General features: G+C 37.6%; 3 protein-coding genes across 9 annotated transcripts; 2 read left to right on the top strand and 1 right to left on the bottom strand.

Annotated features, from left to right (window-relative positions):
• Window positions 1–1,598: 1,598 nt before the first annotated feature.
• On the top strand, window positions 1,599–5,960 carry LOC9323195 (lipoxygenase 6, chloroplastic). The gene is made up of 9 exons (XM_021035002.1): window positions 1,599–2,026; window positions 2,876–3,150; window positions 3,228–3,462; window positions 3,543–3,875; window positions 3,962–4,047; window positions 4,122–4,235; window positions 4,312–4,616; window positions 4,699–4,965; window positions 5,044–5,960. The coding sequence occupies exons 1-9, from the start codon at window positions 1,648–1,650 to the stop codon at window positions 5,801–5,803; spliced, it is 2,754 nt and encodes a 917-aa protein (XP_020890661.1). The 5' UTR covers window positions 1,599–1,647; the 3' UTR covers window positions 5,804–5,960.
• A 2,998-nt stretch (window positions 5,961–8,958) lies between these two features.
• Window positions 8,959–11,157, top strand: LOC9323196. Of its 2 annotated transcripts, none has more exons than XM_021034512.1 (4): window positions 8,959–9,833; window positions 9,981–10,412; window positions 10,506–10,824; window positions 10,923–10,996. In XM_021034512.1, exons 1-4 carry the CDS (start codon window positions 9,366–9,368, stop codon window positions 10,994–10,996), a joined length of 1,293 nt encoding a protein of 430 aa, XP_020890171.1. In that variant the 5' UTR covers window positions 8,959–9,365. The 2 variants fall into 2 exon arrangements, with proteins under 2 accessions (XP_020890171.1, XP_002887131.2); XM_002887085.2 differs by having other exon boundaries at window positions 8,962–9,833; window positions 10,909–11,157.
• A 340-nt stretch (window positions 11,158–11,497) lies between these two features.
• LOC9323197 (cyclin-dependent kinase G-2) lies at window positions 11,498–17,375 on the bottom strand. 6 transcript variants are annotated; one of them, XR_002333927.1, is made up of 9 exons: window positions 14,360–16,438; window positions 13,695–13,830; window positions 13,519–13,607; window positions 13,211–13,322; window positions 13,013–13,119; window positions 12,736–12,938; window positions 12,555–12,623; window positions 12,300–12,379; window positions 11,498–11,779 (listed from the first exon to the last, which is right to left on the bottom strand). XR_002333927.1 is itself a non-coding variant. In XM_002888563.2 (6 exons), exons 1-6 carry the CDS (start codon window positions 16,084–16,086, stop codon window positions 12,839–12,841), a joined length of 2,271 nt encoding a protein of 756 aa, XP_002888609.1. In that variant the 5' UTR covers window positions 16,087–16,438; the 3' UTR covers window positions 12,136–12,838. The 6 variants fall into 6 exon arrangements, 1 of the variants encoding a protein (XP_002888609.1); XR_002333925.1 differs by adding an exon at window positions 17,283–17,375 and having other exon boundaries at window positions 12,300–12,938; window positions 14,360–16,306; XR_002333926.1 differs by having other exon boundaries at window positions 12,300–12,623.
• Window positions 17,376–17,547: the final 172 nt, after the last annotated feature.

Raw genomic sequence — 17,547 nt, forward strand, 5'->3', positions numbered from 1 at the left:
TTATACAGCTTGGTGGGTCGCCTATTTCGTGGAAGACACGGAAACAGGATGTGGTCTCGCGCTCTTCCGCTGAAGCGGAATATCGATCTATGGCAGACACAGGTTAGTGAGGTGATGTGGTTGCGTCAACTTCTTATGACTTTGGGCGTGGATTGTTCCTATCCTATTTCGCTTTATTGTGACAACAAATCGGCCATTTATCTTAGCGCTAATCCCGTCTTCCATGAATGCACAAAACATGTTGCTCGGGATTGTCATTTCATACGTGATGAAATTGTTCGTGGTGTGATCGCTCCTCAACATGTTTCTACAACATTTCAGCTGGCGGACATATTCACGAAGGCTCTTGGCCGGAAAGAGTTTGATGCATTCTTAGACAAGTTGGGTATTTGTGACCTCCATACTCCAACTTGAGGGAGGGGGGTATTGGGGAATATAAGGACTTAAAATGTAATTAGCATATTCCTAGTTATAGTTTGGTAATTACAGATTTGTATCTAGGTTTAATCACTTGTATATAAGGCTATGCCTTAGGCCTATAATGAATAAGAAACCTTTTATACACAGCTAAGGTTTATCAATCAACAGGCACATTTTACACAATTATAAGTTTGGTGCAGCAAGCAAACCATACCGCCATACCGGTACATTACTACTGCCTACAAACAAGAAGCGGTCAAGATTTACGCGTAAACAAGAAAATATTATCACATTTTTTGGAAACCAATTCTTCTTATATTAAAACACCGTAGAATGTAAAACTAGAGGAGATTTACCAAGGTGGCTTTGTTGATATATTTGAAGATTGCTGCACTGGTCCACTTGTGCCTTCTAAAACTAATAAGTCAGTAATTTGTTATACTACGTATTACGTAACCTCGAAACTACATGTTCATATATATTTTTTTTGGCCAAAGAGTTGGTTACTTGGTATTCATTAAATAATAACACTACATGTTCATATATATAACACACAATACACACAAGAAAAGGGTTAATTAATAATTATGTTAGAAAGTAGTAGTATTTGTTATTTTTATAGCGTTGACAAAAATATCTCAATACCGCTTATCCTTTTTTTTTTTCCTCGAACACCATTATTTGTCTCTAAACTCTATTTTAGAGGCAAATCTACTCCAATCCACCTTTATTCTCACCTTTAAAATAGAGATTTCTATTTTTTTCTCTATATACAAGTGAGAATAGAGAATCTCTATTTTTTTCCCTATAAATAAAGTTAAACATTTTAGAGGAAAAAATAGAAAAATATATTAGAGTAAAAATAGAGAAAACTTACCTCTATTATAGAGATAGAGCTAAAAATAGGGAAATACATCGGAGATGAACCAAGCCGCTTATCCCTTCTTAACCAAAAGAAATGACAACTTGGTTTTCGGAGTCTGATACTCACGCGCTCTTACACGCGTGACATGTAAATTACAACCCCATTTACGGTGTGAAAGTGACGACACTCTCTCACGGTCAAACACATTGTACTGTCCGAAAAATGAAAAACTAACCAAAAACGCCACCGTTTTGCTCGACTCAGTCCTTTAGCACGAGGTCCACGAGCAACGTTTCGCGTTTGCCTTATTTATCATCTCTCTTTCTCTCTCTCTCTTCACACAGCAAAACTCCAAAAAAAAAATGTTCGTAGCGTCTCCGGTGAAGACCAACTTCAACGGCGTCAGCCTAGGTAGATCTCCGGCGTTTCCTGCTCTTCCACGGCGGAGAACTCACCGAGTTCCTATTTCAAGACAGGTTCGAGCAGTGATCAGCCGAGAAGAAAAAGCAGTTGATCAAGAAGAGAGCGGAAAAAGTACAAACAAACCAGTTATAAACTCTTCTCCATTTCCATGGCAAAGATCAAAGTATACGGGATCAAAGACTGTTACTGCTTTTGTGAAGATCAGGAAGAAGATCAAAGAGAAGCTAACAGAGAGATTTGAACATCAATTAGAGCTACTCATGAAAGCTATTGGTCAAGGGATGTTGATTCAGCTTGTCAGTGAAGAAATCGATCCTGGTAATTCGAGTTTCCTTTTTTAGCTTTTGATAAATCAGTTTGTTACTATTTTGAGCTAGAGAACAAAGCTAAACACTTAGATTTTTGAATTACAGTTTCCAATTTGTTCGTTTCTTCTTTGGATTTTATTGTCTTAGAATTAGCTTTTGATTCTTGCTAGCATTTCTTGTTTTCTTGAATCTTTGTTGATTACCTTTTCTTTTTTTTGGTTAGGCTTTAAGATGACAGCTATTTTACTAGTGCATAATTAATTGATAATTCAAATGGTTACAGATTTGATTAATTAAAGACCCATCGGCCAATCGTAATTCTAATTATATCCCTCCTTTGCTATCAATGACCATTCTTGCTTGAACAAGTTGGTCATTCTAAAGACTGTATATTTCATTTCTATATAATATATTACTACCAAATGATAAACCGAATCTTTCTTCTTCCTTGCTAGATCTGAGATTAGACATAGCTTGCTTACCTTACACCAATTTTTGCACATTATTGTTTTCATTCATTTATGAGGCACATCGTCAAAATTATCAATCCGTTTTTATTTTCTTGCTAGTATTCTCGGTAATTGGCCCATAGTTTTGAGTACTTTGTAACACAATTATTAAATCAAATTTAATGCGTGGGGTCTCTAGTATATACTTATTGAGAATTTGAGTCTTAAAGAATGTAATAAAAAAGACTCTTGACTTTTCATAATTTCATCGTCTCTTTTTTGGTGAGATCTTAATTCCACGTCACCGAATGTACTTCATGTATATTTTTTTCTTACCACTTTTTTTAGTTAAGAAGTAATGTTACGTAGAGATTAGATATGTATATGAATAGCTTCTTGTTATTTTGCAGACACTGGTAAAGGTCGGAGGAGTTTAGAAACTCCGGTGTTGGGTCTCCCTAAGGCTGTGAAAGATCCGAGATACCTCGAATTTACTGCCGATTTCACTGTCCCGTTTAACTTTGGTAAACCTGGTGCCATTCTTGTCACCAATCTTCTTTCCACTGAGATTTGCTTGTCGGAGATTATCATCAAAGATTCCAGTGACACAATTCTCTTCCCTGGACACACTTGGATTCACTCTAGGATTGATAATCCTCAAGCCAGGATTATCTTTAGAAGTCAAGTGAGAAATATTCCTCTTCTTCTTCATCATGTCTTTAAAATGTGTTTTGCTAACAAGTGGGAACTATTGTTTCATAGCCATGCCTACCTTCCGAGACTCCAGATGGGATCAAAGAACTACGGGAAAAGGACTTGGTCAGTGTCCGTGGTGACGGTAAAGGCGAGAGAAAGCCTCATGAGAGGATTTATGATTACGATGTTTACAATGATTTGGGAGATCCACGTAAAAAAGAACGAGTTAGGCCTGTTCTCGGTGTTCCAGAGACGCCTTATCCAAGACGCTGCAGGACCGGCCGGCCTCTTGTTTCAAAAGGTGATTGATCTCTTTATCACTCACTTTGCATAGTTATAGTTTGACTAGTTTTGGTTCTTGACTTTTGTGAAATCTTTCAGATCCTCCGTGTGAGAGCAGAGGAAAGGAGAAGGAAGAATTTTATGTTCCAAGAGATGAAGTATTCGAGGAAATCAAGAGAGATACCTTCAGAGCTGGGAGATTTAAGGCTCTCTTTCACAATCTTGTGCCATCTATTTCAGCAGCATTGTCAAACTTAGACATTCCCTTCACATGCTTCTCGGATATCGACAATTTATATAAATCTAACATTGTCTTGGGACATACCGAGCCAAAGGACACTGGCCTAGGCGGCTTTATTGGCGGTTTCATGAATGGGATCCTCAATGTTACTGAAACACTGCTAAAATATGACACTCCAGCAGTTATAAAATGTAGCTTTTTCTATGATATTGTCTCATTCAGGGTACTATTATTTTCTGTAAACATATTTGAATCCTCTGTTATGTGTTGTTTTCAGGGGACAGGTTTGCCTGGCTTCGAGATAATGAATTCGGACGTCAAGCTCTTGCTGGTGTCAATCCTGTGAACATTGAGCTGCTAAAGGTGTTTTTCATTTTACCATTTGAATCAAGAATCTTCTATGAAGGGTTTCTGAAACTTTTGGAATGTTTTGACAGGAGCTACCGATTCGAAGCAAGCTTGACCCAGCTCTGTATGGACCTCAAGAATCTGTTCTCACAGAAGAAGTCATAGCTCGAGAAGTTGAACACTATGGAACTACTATAGAAAAGGTTAGCTAGTGTGACAAGTTTACATTTTTCTGATTCAGATCAAATCTTCTCATCTTGTTGATCGCAACTAATGCAGGCGCTTGAGGAGAAGAGATTGTTTCTTGTGGATTACCATGACATGCTCTTGCCATTTGTAGAGAAGATAAACTCTATCAAAGAAGATCCAAGAAAGACATATGCTTCAAGAACAATCTTTTATTATTCAAAGAACGGAGCCCTGCGGCCGTTGGCCATAGAGCTCTCGCTGCCTCCTACACCCGAATCCGAGAACAAGTTTGTCTATACTCACGGACATGACGCTACTACTCACTGGATTTGGAAACTAGCCAAAGCTCATGTCTGTTCAAATGATGCTGGTGTTCACCAACTTGTGAACCACTGGTAAATTAAGTTACTCTCTTGATTTGTTGTCTCCAATGGTATTTTCAAGAGACATAATTTTGTGTTTTTGCAACTCTCTCAGGCTAAGGACTCACGCTGCCATGGAGCCTTACATCATTGCTACTAACAGACAATTGAGTACAATGCATCCCGTTTACAAGCTGCTTCATCCTCATATGCGCTACACGCTTGAAATCAATGCTCGTGCGCGTAAAAGCTTAATCAACGGAGGAGGAATCATCGAAAGTTGCTTCACTCCCGGAAAATACGCAATGGAACTTAGCTCTGCAGCGTACAAGAGCATGTGGCGGTTTGACATGGAAGGACTTCCTGCTGATCTTATTCGGAGGTTAAACCTCTTGCTTTGTTTATAACAAACTACTCTGTTTTAGTCTCTCGCTAATGTGGTCTCTGGCTTTATTTACAGGGGAATGGCAGAGGAGGATTCATCAGCGGAATGTGGCGTGAAGCTTGTGATCGATGATTATCCATATGCAGCAGACGGTCTTTTGATCTGGAAAGCCATCAAGGACCTAGTCGAATCCTATGTCAAACACTTCTACTCTGATCCCAAATCCATAACCTCTGACCTTGAGCTCCATGCTTGGTGGGATGAGATCAAGAACAAAGGTCACTACGACAAGAAAGACGAACCTTGGTGGCCTAAACTCAACACAACACAAGACTTATCCCAAATCCTAACCAACATGATATGGATCGCCTCGGGTCAACACGCAGCCATAAACTTTGGACAGTACCCGTTCGGAGGGTATGTCCCGAACCGACCTACACTGTTGAGAAAACTTATACCGCAAGAAACTGATCCGGACTACGAAATGTTCATGCGAAACCCTCAATACAGCTTCCTAAGCTCTCTACCAACACAGCTCCAAGCAACTAAAGTGATGGCCGTCCAAGAAACGCTCTCGACACATTCCCCTGATGAAGAATACTTGATCGAGCTTAGAGAAGTGCAGAGACATTGGTTCCAAGATGAAGAAGTGGTTAAGTATTTTAACAAGTTCTCAGAAGAACTTGTTAAGATAGAGAAGACGATCAACGAGAGAAACAAGGACAAGAAACTCAAGAACAGAACAGGTGCTGGAATGCCTCCTTATGAACTACTTCTCCCTACTTCACCACATGGAGTCACTGGCCGTGGTATTCCCAACAGCATTTCTATTTAGATGTATGCACAACAGATTTGTATCATTATTATGTCTTATATGAGGAATATTACTTCTTTTTTTGTTTCCAATGTATCATTGTAATATACACAAGAAGTCAAGAAGGTTTAATAATCTCTCACTGGCTTCTTCTTTGAAACATGCGTATAGGATCACTCTTTTCCGGAGAACTATTTTACATAAGACAAAAAAAGTATGATTACATTTTTTTTTTTTTTAAAGAAGAAGATATATTCATGAGAAATGCAATGGAGAATAAGAATGATTTATAATTGAATATCTACGAAAACTATTTATAATTGAATATCATAGGATTATTCAGTTAGAAAATCAATACTCTGATTTCAGATAATGTTTTTACCAATTGAATTGAAAAAAAACAAAAATCAATAATTTTAAATGTTTACTGTATATAGCAAAGCACAATCACAATGGTTTGTTTTTTCTTCTTGATTTGCGATGACAAACATGTAAATTTCCAATCTACTCAACTTTAATACGTCACCTTCACCAAAAGCTGAAGTCTCTAAAATCTTTGGGTTTCTATGTGTTGCCCTGCACTAGGTCATGCTTCTCTAAGACCAAAAAAAATCGAAAACTGTCTTGTGAATCATATAGTGGTTAAAGGTGCTTTGGTTGGGTTTCTAGTTGTTGGATTGTATTATTAATCTTTTTGTGATTTAAAAGTAACAATCATATATAAGTTGGTCAAAAAGCAGAATTTCATATATATAGAACTGATCGTGAGTTTATACCAACTACTATATATATATAATTTTGAATGTGATGTTAAATTATATTCAAAGAAAAATAACGTATTTACAACTAGTGCATCGAGTTATTGAAAAAAAAAATTGAAACCACAATCCGAATTTCTAAAGAAGATTGAAAAATGTTTTTAAAACCGATCAAACCGATCAAACCGATCAAAACCGACCAACTACTATATTTCTTGTTATCTTGTGCGGTCTTTCTAATCCTAGTATCTCTTCACACTTGTTGAATGTGTAATTCCAACCACTATTAATAAAAATGAACATGTAATCTAACCCATATGTTTCTAGAATAATGGCGTGTAACCCATATATTAAGAGTATAATATGCTAAGATCAATTTCTTAAACAAATGGGAAATTGTTAAAAATACCTCTTTTGGTGTGCCCCTTTTCAAAAATGTCCCTTTTAGATGTCCATTTTCAAAATGCCTCTTTTTAAATCTGAAATTTTTATAAAGTTTTATTAGGTTTATAAGGTACTTATGGATTGTAACTACTACTTGAAGACTCGATCCAATTATTTATAAGGTTTTATAAGGTGTTTTAAAAGGTTTTACAAGTTATTTTAAAGGATTTTTAAGGTTTTTCAAAGGTTTTACAAGATATTTTAAAGGTTTTTAAAGGTATTTAAAATGCATTTATAAGGTATTTATAAAGTATTTATAAGATTTTAGATACATAGAAATGTAGTTTGTGTATGTTTTAATAATATTACATACATATTTGGGTAAATCTTATATTTTTTAGAGCATTTTTTATAAGGTTTTAAAAAAGGAGTATTTTTGAAAAGTGGCATTGAAAAAATAGCATTTTTGCAAAAGCCCCACAAACAAATACAATTTATTAGAAAAATATTTGTCAATTTTATGGACTAAGATCCATCGCATGGCTATACATCTCAATTAAAATAATAAATATATGTTTACTACTATAACATAATTAAAATTTACGGTGAAATAACCAGCAAAAAAAAATATGTTGCAAACTACATTTTGCTCGAACTTCATCATGAAATGAAATCCATCTAACCACAACATAAACCAAAGCTTTTCATAGATGAAAATATATATATAAAAGAAGATTGAGGGAAAGAAAATCGGTATTAAAAAAAGAGTAATAAAAATGATAGAACTACAAGTACGGATCTCAATCTCATGAAATGATGGAACCCTTATGATAACTAGGAATTCATATCGAACAGAATTTCATTGGTTTCTTCTGTGTCAGATCAATGAGTTTACACGACAATAACACTTACATTCATCTGTAGAAGAAAAAATATATTAAGGCACAAGATATCGTTTATAATCGATCGGAAACGCAAAATTCCGGCGTGAAGAAAAGAAAATATCCGACGCTGAGGAAAGAACTATGTTTTAAGCATATATGTTATAAATGAAGTCAAGGATGGAGCCATAATATTTTTTAGGATGTCAAAAACTTGTAAATTCTTTTCTGAAGGATAAGAAAAACTCATTGCTTATGCATTTGTTTAGTTGTATTAAGTCAATTGGGTTTAAGTCGGATTTTATATACAGATTAATAGAGTTTTTGTCGTCATTAGATGTATATACAGAAATTGTCACGAAATTAGTGAAGATATAGTTTATGACATATTTTGCTTTATTTGTGTAGAGATCATTATACATTTGTAAGTGGCCAGTTCTCTATCGCGGTTTAGCTGAAACCATATCAAAATTATGGTAAATGTAATTTGTAACATATTTCCATTAATTAACGAAAACAACAAAAAAAAACAAAAAAAAATATATTCCACTTGATGGCATATCACCATGTATTAAATTCTTGTTGATGTGTAAGTAAATATTCATTATTTTAGGCTGGATGTGTAAATGGATCTTAGTTTATGTAACTGACAAAAACATATTTAATTAATTGGACAGAAAATTGTTACTAGCCGACCAACAATGAGATCTTGTAGATGTTTTATTATATGCGCTTCATGGTTATATAACTCACACGTTTGAATAATTCACATAAACACTATTTTTAAATTCTAATTGTTTTATTTGTATGATGAAAAAAAATAGTTTAGAATTTTTCAGATATGAGGAAATTAGTTTTATATAGTGTACAACAAAAAAAACTATCATTGATCCCTCTCACACGATTAATAATAACGATGTCAAAATATATCATTAACCCTCAACCGTCTCATAATCTTTTTGGTATATATTGTTTCTCTTCTCTATTTTAGAGGAAACTTTATTTTAGAGAGATACATTGGAGCAAAATCTGTTCTAAAATAGAAGAAAATATTGAGATGGGTATTAGGATCTGAGATCAAATAGTTTTATACTTTTTTTTTGATCAATAGTTTTTTTTTTTTATCAATACTTTTTTTTTTTTTTTGATCAAATAGTTTTATACTTTTATTAGGCTTTTCCACGTCTAAAATAAAATAATCAGGGGAAACTGGTTTCACTCTATCAAATATGTTCCGCATCCATCATCGACCGTTAAACTCAAACCTAACCCCACTTTGAGTTTTTAATCAAACGGCTTAAAACATCCTAATCAGAAATTAATTTTATAAATTTCCCCCTCCCAAATCACACCGCTAACTAAATGCCAAATCCCTCGATTCTTGGATTTTCTTTTCCCAATTTATTCAAAAAAAAAAATTCAATTTTCAGATCAATCGGAGAAATGAATCACAACCGTCGATATCACGAGAGTCTTCTGATTCGGTAGATGGCGATTTCAAATGAGATCGAAACCGCCATTAACGAGCTTCCATATTGTTGAAATCTCTCAACGTATCTGATGATGGAGAGTCATCAACAACAATCACCGGCCGTTGAAACGCCGTTGTTGATCAATTCAAATCAGGATCATCGAGAACGACCTTCGCCGGAAATCGACGGCGGAGGAGGAGAGGGTGTTGACGATGATCTAGACCGAACGCTGGAACGGTTAGAGACGTTTCTGACGCTTCTTGGGTTTAATCAATCGTCTACACGAAGCCTTGTTTTGTCTTGGATCGTGTTTTTAGCGATTGGTTTGGTGCTTCCGGTTACAGTGTTGGAGTTAGGGCATTGTTTAGGGTGTGAGAGATATCAATACAAGAGTTTTGAGCTCAATATCGTTGTTTCGCAAGCATTGTTAGCTGGTGTTTCTCTGCTTTGCGTTTCTCATAATTTGAGAAAACATGGAATTAGAAAGTTTTTGTTCGTTGATCAACTTAGTGGTCGAATGGGTCGGCTCAAAGCTCAATATATTAAGCAAATCTCGGTGATTCTTCTACTTTCTCTTCGATTTCAGTTTGGAATGTGATGATGATACTTGCTTCAAAGTTTGTATTTTTTATTTATTGTCAATGATCATTGAGACGCTAATTTCTATGTCTTTAATCTGCAAATGTTTCTTCTTGTGTTGCAGAACTCTGTGAGGTTGCTTGCAGTTTGGTCGCTGCCATGTTTTGCGTTGAAAGCTATTCGTGAGATCATCCGAATGTATTATGTGCCTCATGACCAGGCGTGGCTATCTGTTGCAATTCTCTTGTCTATGATCTTGTCATGGACTTACTTAAGCACTATATTTCTAGCTGCAAGTGCCATGTTTCATTTAGTTTGTAACTTGCAAGTGATTCACTTTGAAGATTATGCAAAGCTCTTAGAAGGGGAGTCTGAAATCTCCCTTTTCATCTACGAGCATATGCGTTTGCGTCATTATCTTTCCAAAATAAGCCATAGGTTCCGCATCTTTCTGCTTTTACAGTTTCTGGTTGTCACAGCTAGCCAGTTTACTACGCTTTTCCAGACCACTGCGTATAGCGGGCGTATCACTTATGTAAATGGTGGTGATTTTGCGGTAAGTCAACCTCTGGTGCTTCTTCTTCTTCTTATTCACTGGTGTTATGTTCTTATGTGGTGAGGTTAAGCTTGGAGCATGATATGTTTTCAGGTCTCGGCTGTGGTCCAAGTTGTTGGAATCATTTTGTGTCTGCATGCAGCAACAAAAATATCTCATAGAGCTCAAGCAATAGCATCAGTTGCAAGTAGATGGCATGCGATGATGTCTTGCTCGTCTACAGATTCAACTCAGATAAGGACATCTCCTAGTGGAGTTCACTTGGAGGCCACCACGAATCCACCCATCTCCTTTCCGATTTCCCGTTCAGATAGTGATGTAGAATCCTTGGATCACTACATGAGGATGCCTGCTACTAACCACTTTCCTTCTTACATGTCCATGTCCTCATATCACAAAAGACAAGCTTTCGGTGAGGATTTGTTTCGCCCTTTTTTACTTGTACCTTCTCCGCCAAACTCAGTATGATGATAGCTAATTACATGATATGTTGCAGTGTTGTATTTGCAGATGAATCCAGGTGGGATAACGATATTCGGGTGGACAGTAGACAGGCATTTGATAAACACAATATTCTTCATTGAGCTCTCTCTAGTTACTTTTGTACTTGGCAAGACTGTGGTTTTCGGTTCTGAATGACCAAAATAAAAAGAGAAGGATTTGGTGGTGTATCATGCATAGCTTTTTTACCTTTTGCCATATAGTGAGATTTTTCAATTTATAGGAGAAGATACTTGACATGAGCGTCTCTTATCTTGCTTACGTGAAGAGTGTACAAAGCTATATTGACGAGGTTAATTTGTTACTCTTACACTCTTATTTCTTCTTTCTTTCATGTGAATGGCGATTGGTACATCATTAGTTTATATATAGTTCAAGTTCATGTTTATCTATCCTGCCACTATATACTTAAATGTTTTTGGGGCATTTCCAAGATGGAATCCGCACAAGTCAAGCCTTTGGACCTCGTTAAAAGCAATTTGACTACGGTCCAGACTTTGGACCAATTCTTTAAGAGCGATTGGAGACACTTGCCTACGGGAGTGTTCTTGGGAGTGTTCTTTATGGAAACACTTGGCTACGCATTGATGTCAAGGTTCAAATATCATATTCATGGGGTCCTCAATGAAAAGGCCGTAAGAGTCATGTCCAACACCACCAAAACACTACAGCACGATGCATGCTAAACTATATTAATACATGCCCCCACTACGAATCCGGGACTTTATGATAGATTTATCATCCATTTCTTGACCTGTAACTCTGTAAATGACCCGGACCTTGACTCAACGATTCCTTGCATCACCATTTTTAGTGTCATGCATGTCTCTGGGCGAGAGTTACAGCTTGAATACAGCTATTCCAGGCTAGAATCACGGTAAAATGTCAAAATCAACGGATGTATGCCCATGCAGAAATGCAAGATAAAACTTTCAAGGATCCAAGAAGAAACTGGCCGGTTTAAAGAATGTTCTACACAATTCACTTTTTAACATTTCCCTGCAAATGCTTCTTTACAGGTTGAGAGCCTTAGGACGAACAAAGTCAATTTTAGTACACTTTGTTACTGAAAACCTAAGTCTGAGTATAACCATGAAATCAACAAACTGCAAAGAAAATGGGGCTATAGCTTATCTAAGTGACATTGGCATGGTTATCCCTGCCCAGAGTACCCATGATTTACTTTAGATGCTGTCACGAGCTCCTAAGCAATCAAAGTAGAAAGCGGAATCCACAAAAAATTGTTCACCCTACAGACTAGAAACTATAATATTTGTACGCTTATAGAGCAACCATCTGATCTCAGAGAACCATATATACACGATTTCAGTGGATCACAAAAAAAAAAAAAGTTACAACCCTACAAGCAGCAGGACTATACATTACCTTGCGGAGATTCTTCAGCAACCGCGTCAGATCTTCTTCAAGACAAGAAGAGTGTCACCTCCTCTTCAACACCAGTGTTTCTTGCAAACACAATGTCAATATTATATATAAAAAGCAGGGTAGATAAAGAGAATTGTCGGGGGAAAGAATAGGTTCTCCCTCATAGTAGTTAAAAAAAAAAGGGTGACTATTCAATAACACTATGCTACATACATAAATTTTAATAGGAAATGCGTTTTTATTATCATGCCACACCTTACAGAACAAGCACTGTCAAAAAGCCGTAGCACTAACTGACCAGCCTAGCTTGTGAACACATTAAACCTGCAAGGATTCTCAGTGGCGAAAGGAGGAAAATCATCTTCACAAATCACCATGGACCCTCAAAGTGAGTAAAGAAAGCATGAATGATATTCTGAGATACAAATGTTCCAACCTCCACTTAAGCAGCAGCCCTCGCCTAAAATGTGGTAATTCCAAGGTATTTGAGAGTATCAATGTTGTATTCCAACTGCTGCATCCGACCTGTGTGCTGCACTTCAGCCAAACAGACCGCCAGACCCAAGTTCGGTTTGTGTTAATTCCTTCCTGCGTTGCTCTTCCAGAGGATCAGGGCTCTTTACCATTCTCCTCCCACGCCTTCACATAGAAGAAAAGGTTAGAGACAGAATTAAAGTCAACCAGTGAGTTTCAGTTTAGATAGATCGCAGTACCTGTCTTGGGCATGTTGAGCAGGGAAAGTAGGCATGAAATCTTTGGATTTTGGCAGAGGAACTTCACGGAACCAATCATGCTTTAGAGCTTCATCAACAGTTATTCTCTACAAAAGAAGCCCCACAGATCCAAAAGTCAAGGAACAATTAAGGTGCATACTGGATTAATGGATGCAACAGATATATATTTTCTATTACCCTCTCAGGATCGTACGTTAGGAGCTTGTTCAGCAAGTCAAACCCAGCATCGGACAGAACTGGTGCACCAGTGAATGAAGTGGCTGGGAATTTCTTACGTAATAGGTTATACCTAAAAGAACAGGCCAGCGGTGAGAAGAATGGCATAACAACTATGAAAACAATAAAAATCCACTAATTAGCCAGAGAGCCACACCACATCACCTAAAGCTATAAAGCCTGGGAACAATATTGGAGACTTTAAGCAAATTTATACTAGGTTATCCTTGCATAAAAACTGAAAACTACAAGGAACTATAAATACTTACTGATGCTTCACAAAGTTGACCTTGACTCCAGGCAGCTTGGAGAACCCAGGCCAAATGGATTCATTGGGAGTACCAAGGATTCTGAAAATCTGTGAATTGAAAGAAGCAATCATTTATACGCTGTATGTGTTCCCAGGATGGCTGGAGATCCAAATCAAAACCGATGTTTAAAATACCTTGTCAAGTTGATCAAACTCTGTTTTCCCATTGAACAATGGCGCCTTCATTAATAGTTCTGCCATGATACAGCCCAGTGACCACATGTCAATGGCTGTAGAATATTGTTTTGCTCCCAAGAGAAGTTCAGGTGCCCTGGAAAAACAAATGCAGTCGTTGGGCTTGGTCTTGGAGGAAGTGATTATTGCTAAAACAAGAAGGGAGAGTCAACACAAGGAACAAAACAAATCAAGAAAGTAGAAGCACGTATATTTCCTAATGTGCCCAGTATATAATGGGTCATGCTAAGTGGTGTCCAAGCAAATACCGCAAAAGCGTTAAGTATTCAATGGCTAAGCTGGCATCTTATGAAGACTATTCTCAAAGAGGAAAGATAAGGATCCAAGTCAGCCACAACATTCAAGTTTGTGGTGTCATTGGAAAAAATATCAGAAACCATGGAACGTCATTTAGAAACAGGACTTTTAAAATCATTGATCCTAATGTTCAGGAATAGAAAAGGGAGTAAGGTGTAGTACAGCTATACCGGAAAGGAGACGTGGCACCTAAAGTTATACTAGCAATGGCCAAAAATACTAGAAAGTCCACCAGAAATCAAATTACAATCGTAAATGTAGAAACCATCAATTTTTTATAAACTAGAATAGGGTAAAAACGTATCTACCTGTACCAAAGCGTAACAACCAGATGAGTATAAGGCTTCAGCGGGCTGCCATATTGCCGAGCCAAACCAAAGTCACATATCTTCAACTCACCCCGATTGTTTAAAAGCAGGTTAGATGTTTTCAAATCTCGATGAAGCACCCAGTTGTCATGAAGATACTTGACGCCCTCTAAAAGTTGAAGCATTAAGCATTTAACTTCACTTTGACTGAAACGCTGCTTCATTGTCTCCATCAATGCTTTAAGATCATGTTCCATGTATTCCATCACCATAAAAATGCTATCAAGGCTACTACCCACGACCACCTCTTTAACATCCACTATTGATGGATGATGAAAAGAAAGAAGTATGTTAATTTCCCTAAGAGAAGTCAATGGAAAACCTTCTCTTTCTTTTTCCATCTTCACCTTCTTCAATGCCACAATTTCTCCTGTCTTCTTATCCTTTGCTCTATAAACCACACCATAAGTACCTTCATCTATCTTATTTAATCTCTCAAATTCATCAACACTTCTACAACCCTGGAGCATGTTTATACTTCTCAGTGGAGTACTGGCAGGTTCAGGTGTCTCATGCCGACCATATTCGTCATCCGAATCTGTTTCACTAAGGCTGTCACTAGTGTTTCCTCTTCTGTGTTCCTCCTCATCTATTTCCATCTTGTCACCCTTAACAGCATCCTTTTCCTCAAAATCATCTCTACTTCCTGGCAAAGAATGGTGCCCCCTTTCGTCGGAATCAGATGATCTATAACCTTCCCTCACTAACTCCCCGACCTCAGGTGTTTGAGACTTATTGCGCAATCTCCCTTGCACGGGAAATGGTTTCTTCCTCCTTTTACTTGCTCCCACTTCTTCTACTATTTCACGTTCATCAGTTGGAGAACTGTTTCCAGCAGCCCACCTAGAGGATGATATATGCCTTGTTGGCATGTTTTCCTCCTCTTCCAGGTGTGTTGCATCCTCTTGTTTGCCATCCTGCCCAGCATTTGATGATTGTTCTACCACACACAGAGAAGACATCTCTACCGAAGGTGATAAAGCAATCACAGAAACCGCAGAAACACCAACTTCCACGGGATCTTGATGCATGTTACTCTTTGCAGGTGAAAAATGAGAATTACCACCACAACTGACACTAGGTGACTGGCTTGACCTCTTAATTAGTGGTGGTGGGGGAGGAAGAGGAGTAACGTCCACAGGTTTTTCATTTCTGCTCAAATTACTTCTATCATGGTCATCTCTGTCCCATACTATTGGTGAAAATTTTCTCTTCTTTTCTACAGGACTTTGAACTCTATTCTCTACCTCCTTTACACCTCCATTATTTTTCACCAGTGATTCCGACTCAATCAAATCATCCGACCCACTCTCACTAGAGAGCTCACCTGGTTCCCTGTCCACAGACCGAGCTGAAAACACGCATCTTTTAGGACCACGATCAAGTAAGACTTCCCTACTACCTGGATTGCTTTTCGATAACCGAAACCCACTATTAACCATTTCGTTCTCTTGCTTTCTAGCCCCAGGCCTAAATCTATCTCTATCTTTACCGCTATCCACGTGTCTGAGATTATTAACCCGTCCCTTTTCATTATCAAGAGCACCGTTCCTAACATGGTCATAATCCTCGTTCGAATAAGCACTATCCCGCCTGGAAAATCTAGAATTCGATTCCTGGTCTCTCAATTCATGGTCAGGATATCTTAAATTCCTCCCAGCCGCCATACAGACAGTTCCAATTTTAACTTCAGTGGTTAGAAAAAAAAAAACCAAAATCCTAATTTGACGAACTCTTAAATCTGCTTCTTCTAGCCGTGTTCAAAATCAGAGTCGCAGAGACTATACCTCGAGATGTCAAAATTAGAATTACGTACCGAACAAACAGCTACTTGTGATCGAATCGCTTAAAACTTGAAGCAGAACTTGTGATCAGAACAGCGAAACCCTAGAAATCGAAAGCGAGACCCGTGGATACCGAGGAAGAGAGGACGAAACGAGAAGAGAACTCAGATTTGGAAAGTGAAAATTCGATTGATAAAGAATTCGCAAAGTTCCGATTGACGACGGGTGGATATAGCTTACTAGGCCTGGGAATTTGACCCGTTCGGTTTATTCGGGTTCGGTTTCTCGGTTTTTCGGTTAATTCGGAAATTGAAAGCTATTCCGAATCGAACCGACTAAGATTTCGGTTCGGTTCGGTTCGGAAACGGTTTTCTCGGTTACTGCAATTCGGATACTTCGGTTATTGTTTTAATGGAAAAAAAAAACAAAAATAACAGATTCGGCCCATGTTTTAAGTAAATAGTTGGGCCAAGCCCAGAAAATAATGTGCCAACAAAGTAATGAAACGTGTGTTTCATCACCCACCCCTTATTCAACCCTAATGTTCTTCGCCGCCGGCTCGACTATCGGGAAATCAAAGTCAAAGTAGTAAGTTTTCTCTTTAACCTCAGATCTTTTGATAAGGAGGAGGAAGAAGAAGCAAGAAGAAAAAGATCTCTGACGTACTTCAAGCGGATTTGAAGCTCTATGGGTTACATCCGACCTACTTCAAACGCCGGAATAATAGCTTTAGATCTCTGACGTCTCTTGATTCTTCTGTTGATGGTTTTTGGAAGTCTTTAATTGTTATTTTCTTTGCTTATCTTGCTCCAGTAAAAGTTGGAGAAGAAGAAAAAGAGAAGAGCTCGAAGAAGAAGAGGAGAAGAGAAGAGATACCATAGTTTGGTTAGGTTGTAATTTTCTCGGTTAACCGTTCGGTTCTCCCAAACCGAACCGAAAATCTCGGTTAACCGAAACAATTTTAAAATCCTACCGATCGGTATGATCAATTAACAATAACCGAACCGATTTGCCCAAACCTCGGTTCGGTTCGGTTCGGACAAATCGGTTCGGTTCAGATTCCCAGGCCTATAGCTTACCGTCGAGAGGGAACGAAAAATGGCGGAGAGAGAGGGAGAAGGAAGTTTCTCGGCGAAAGCTAAAAGCTAGTTTCCGATTTTTAGGTCTCTATTAGATCTTTTTTTTTTATTTGTATTTCTCCCCTCCATTTTATTTGTTTTACAAAAAGAAACCCCTAAATTTTCTAATTAATAAATGTGTTTCTTTTCATTTTTAAACTATTTCAAAAACGTCTATAACAATATTATTGGAACCATGACATATTTTTTTTTTTTTGTCAACAGC

The sequence above is a fragment of the Arabidopsis lyrata genome (genome assembly GCF_000004255.2).
Source record: "Arabidopsis lyrata subsp. lyrata unplaced genomic scaffold ARALYscaffold_2, whole genome shotgun sequence".
NCBI classification, from domain to species: domain Eukaryota; kingdom Viridiplantae; phylum Streptophyta; class Magnoliopsida; order Brassicales; family Brassicaceae; genus Arabidopsis; species Arabidopsis lyrata.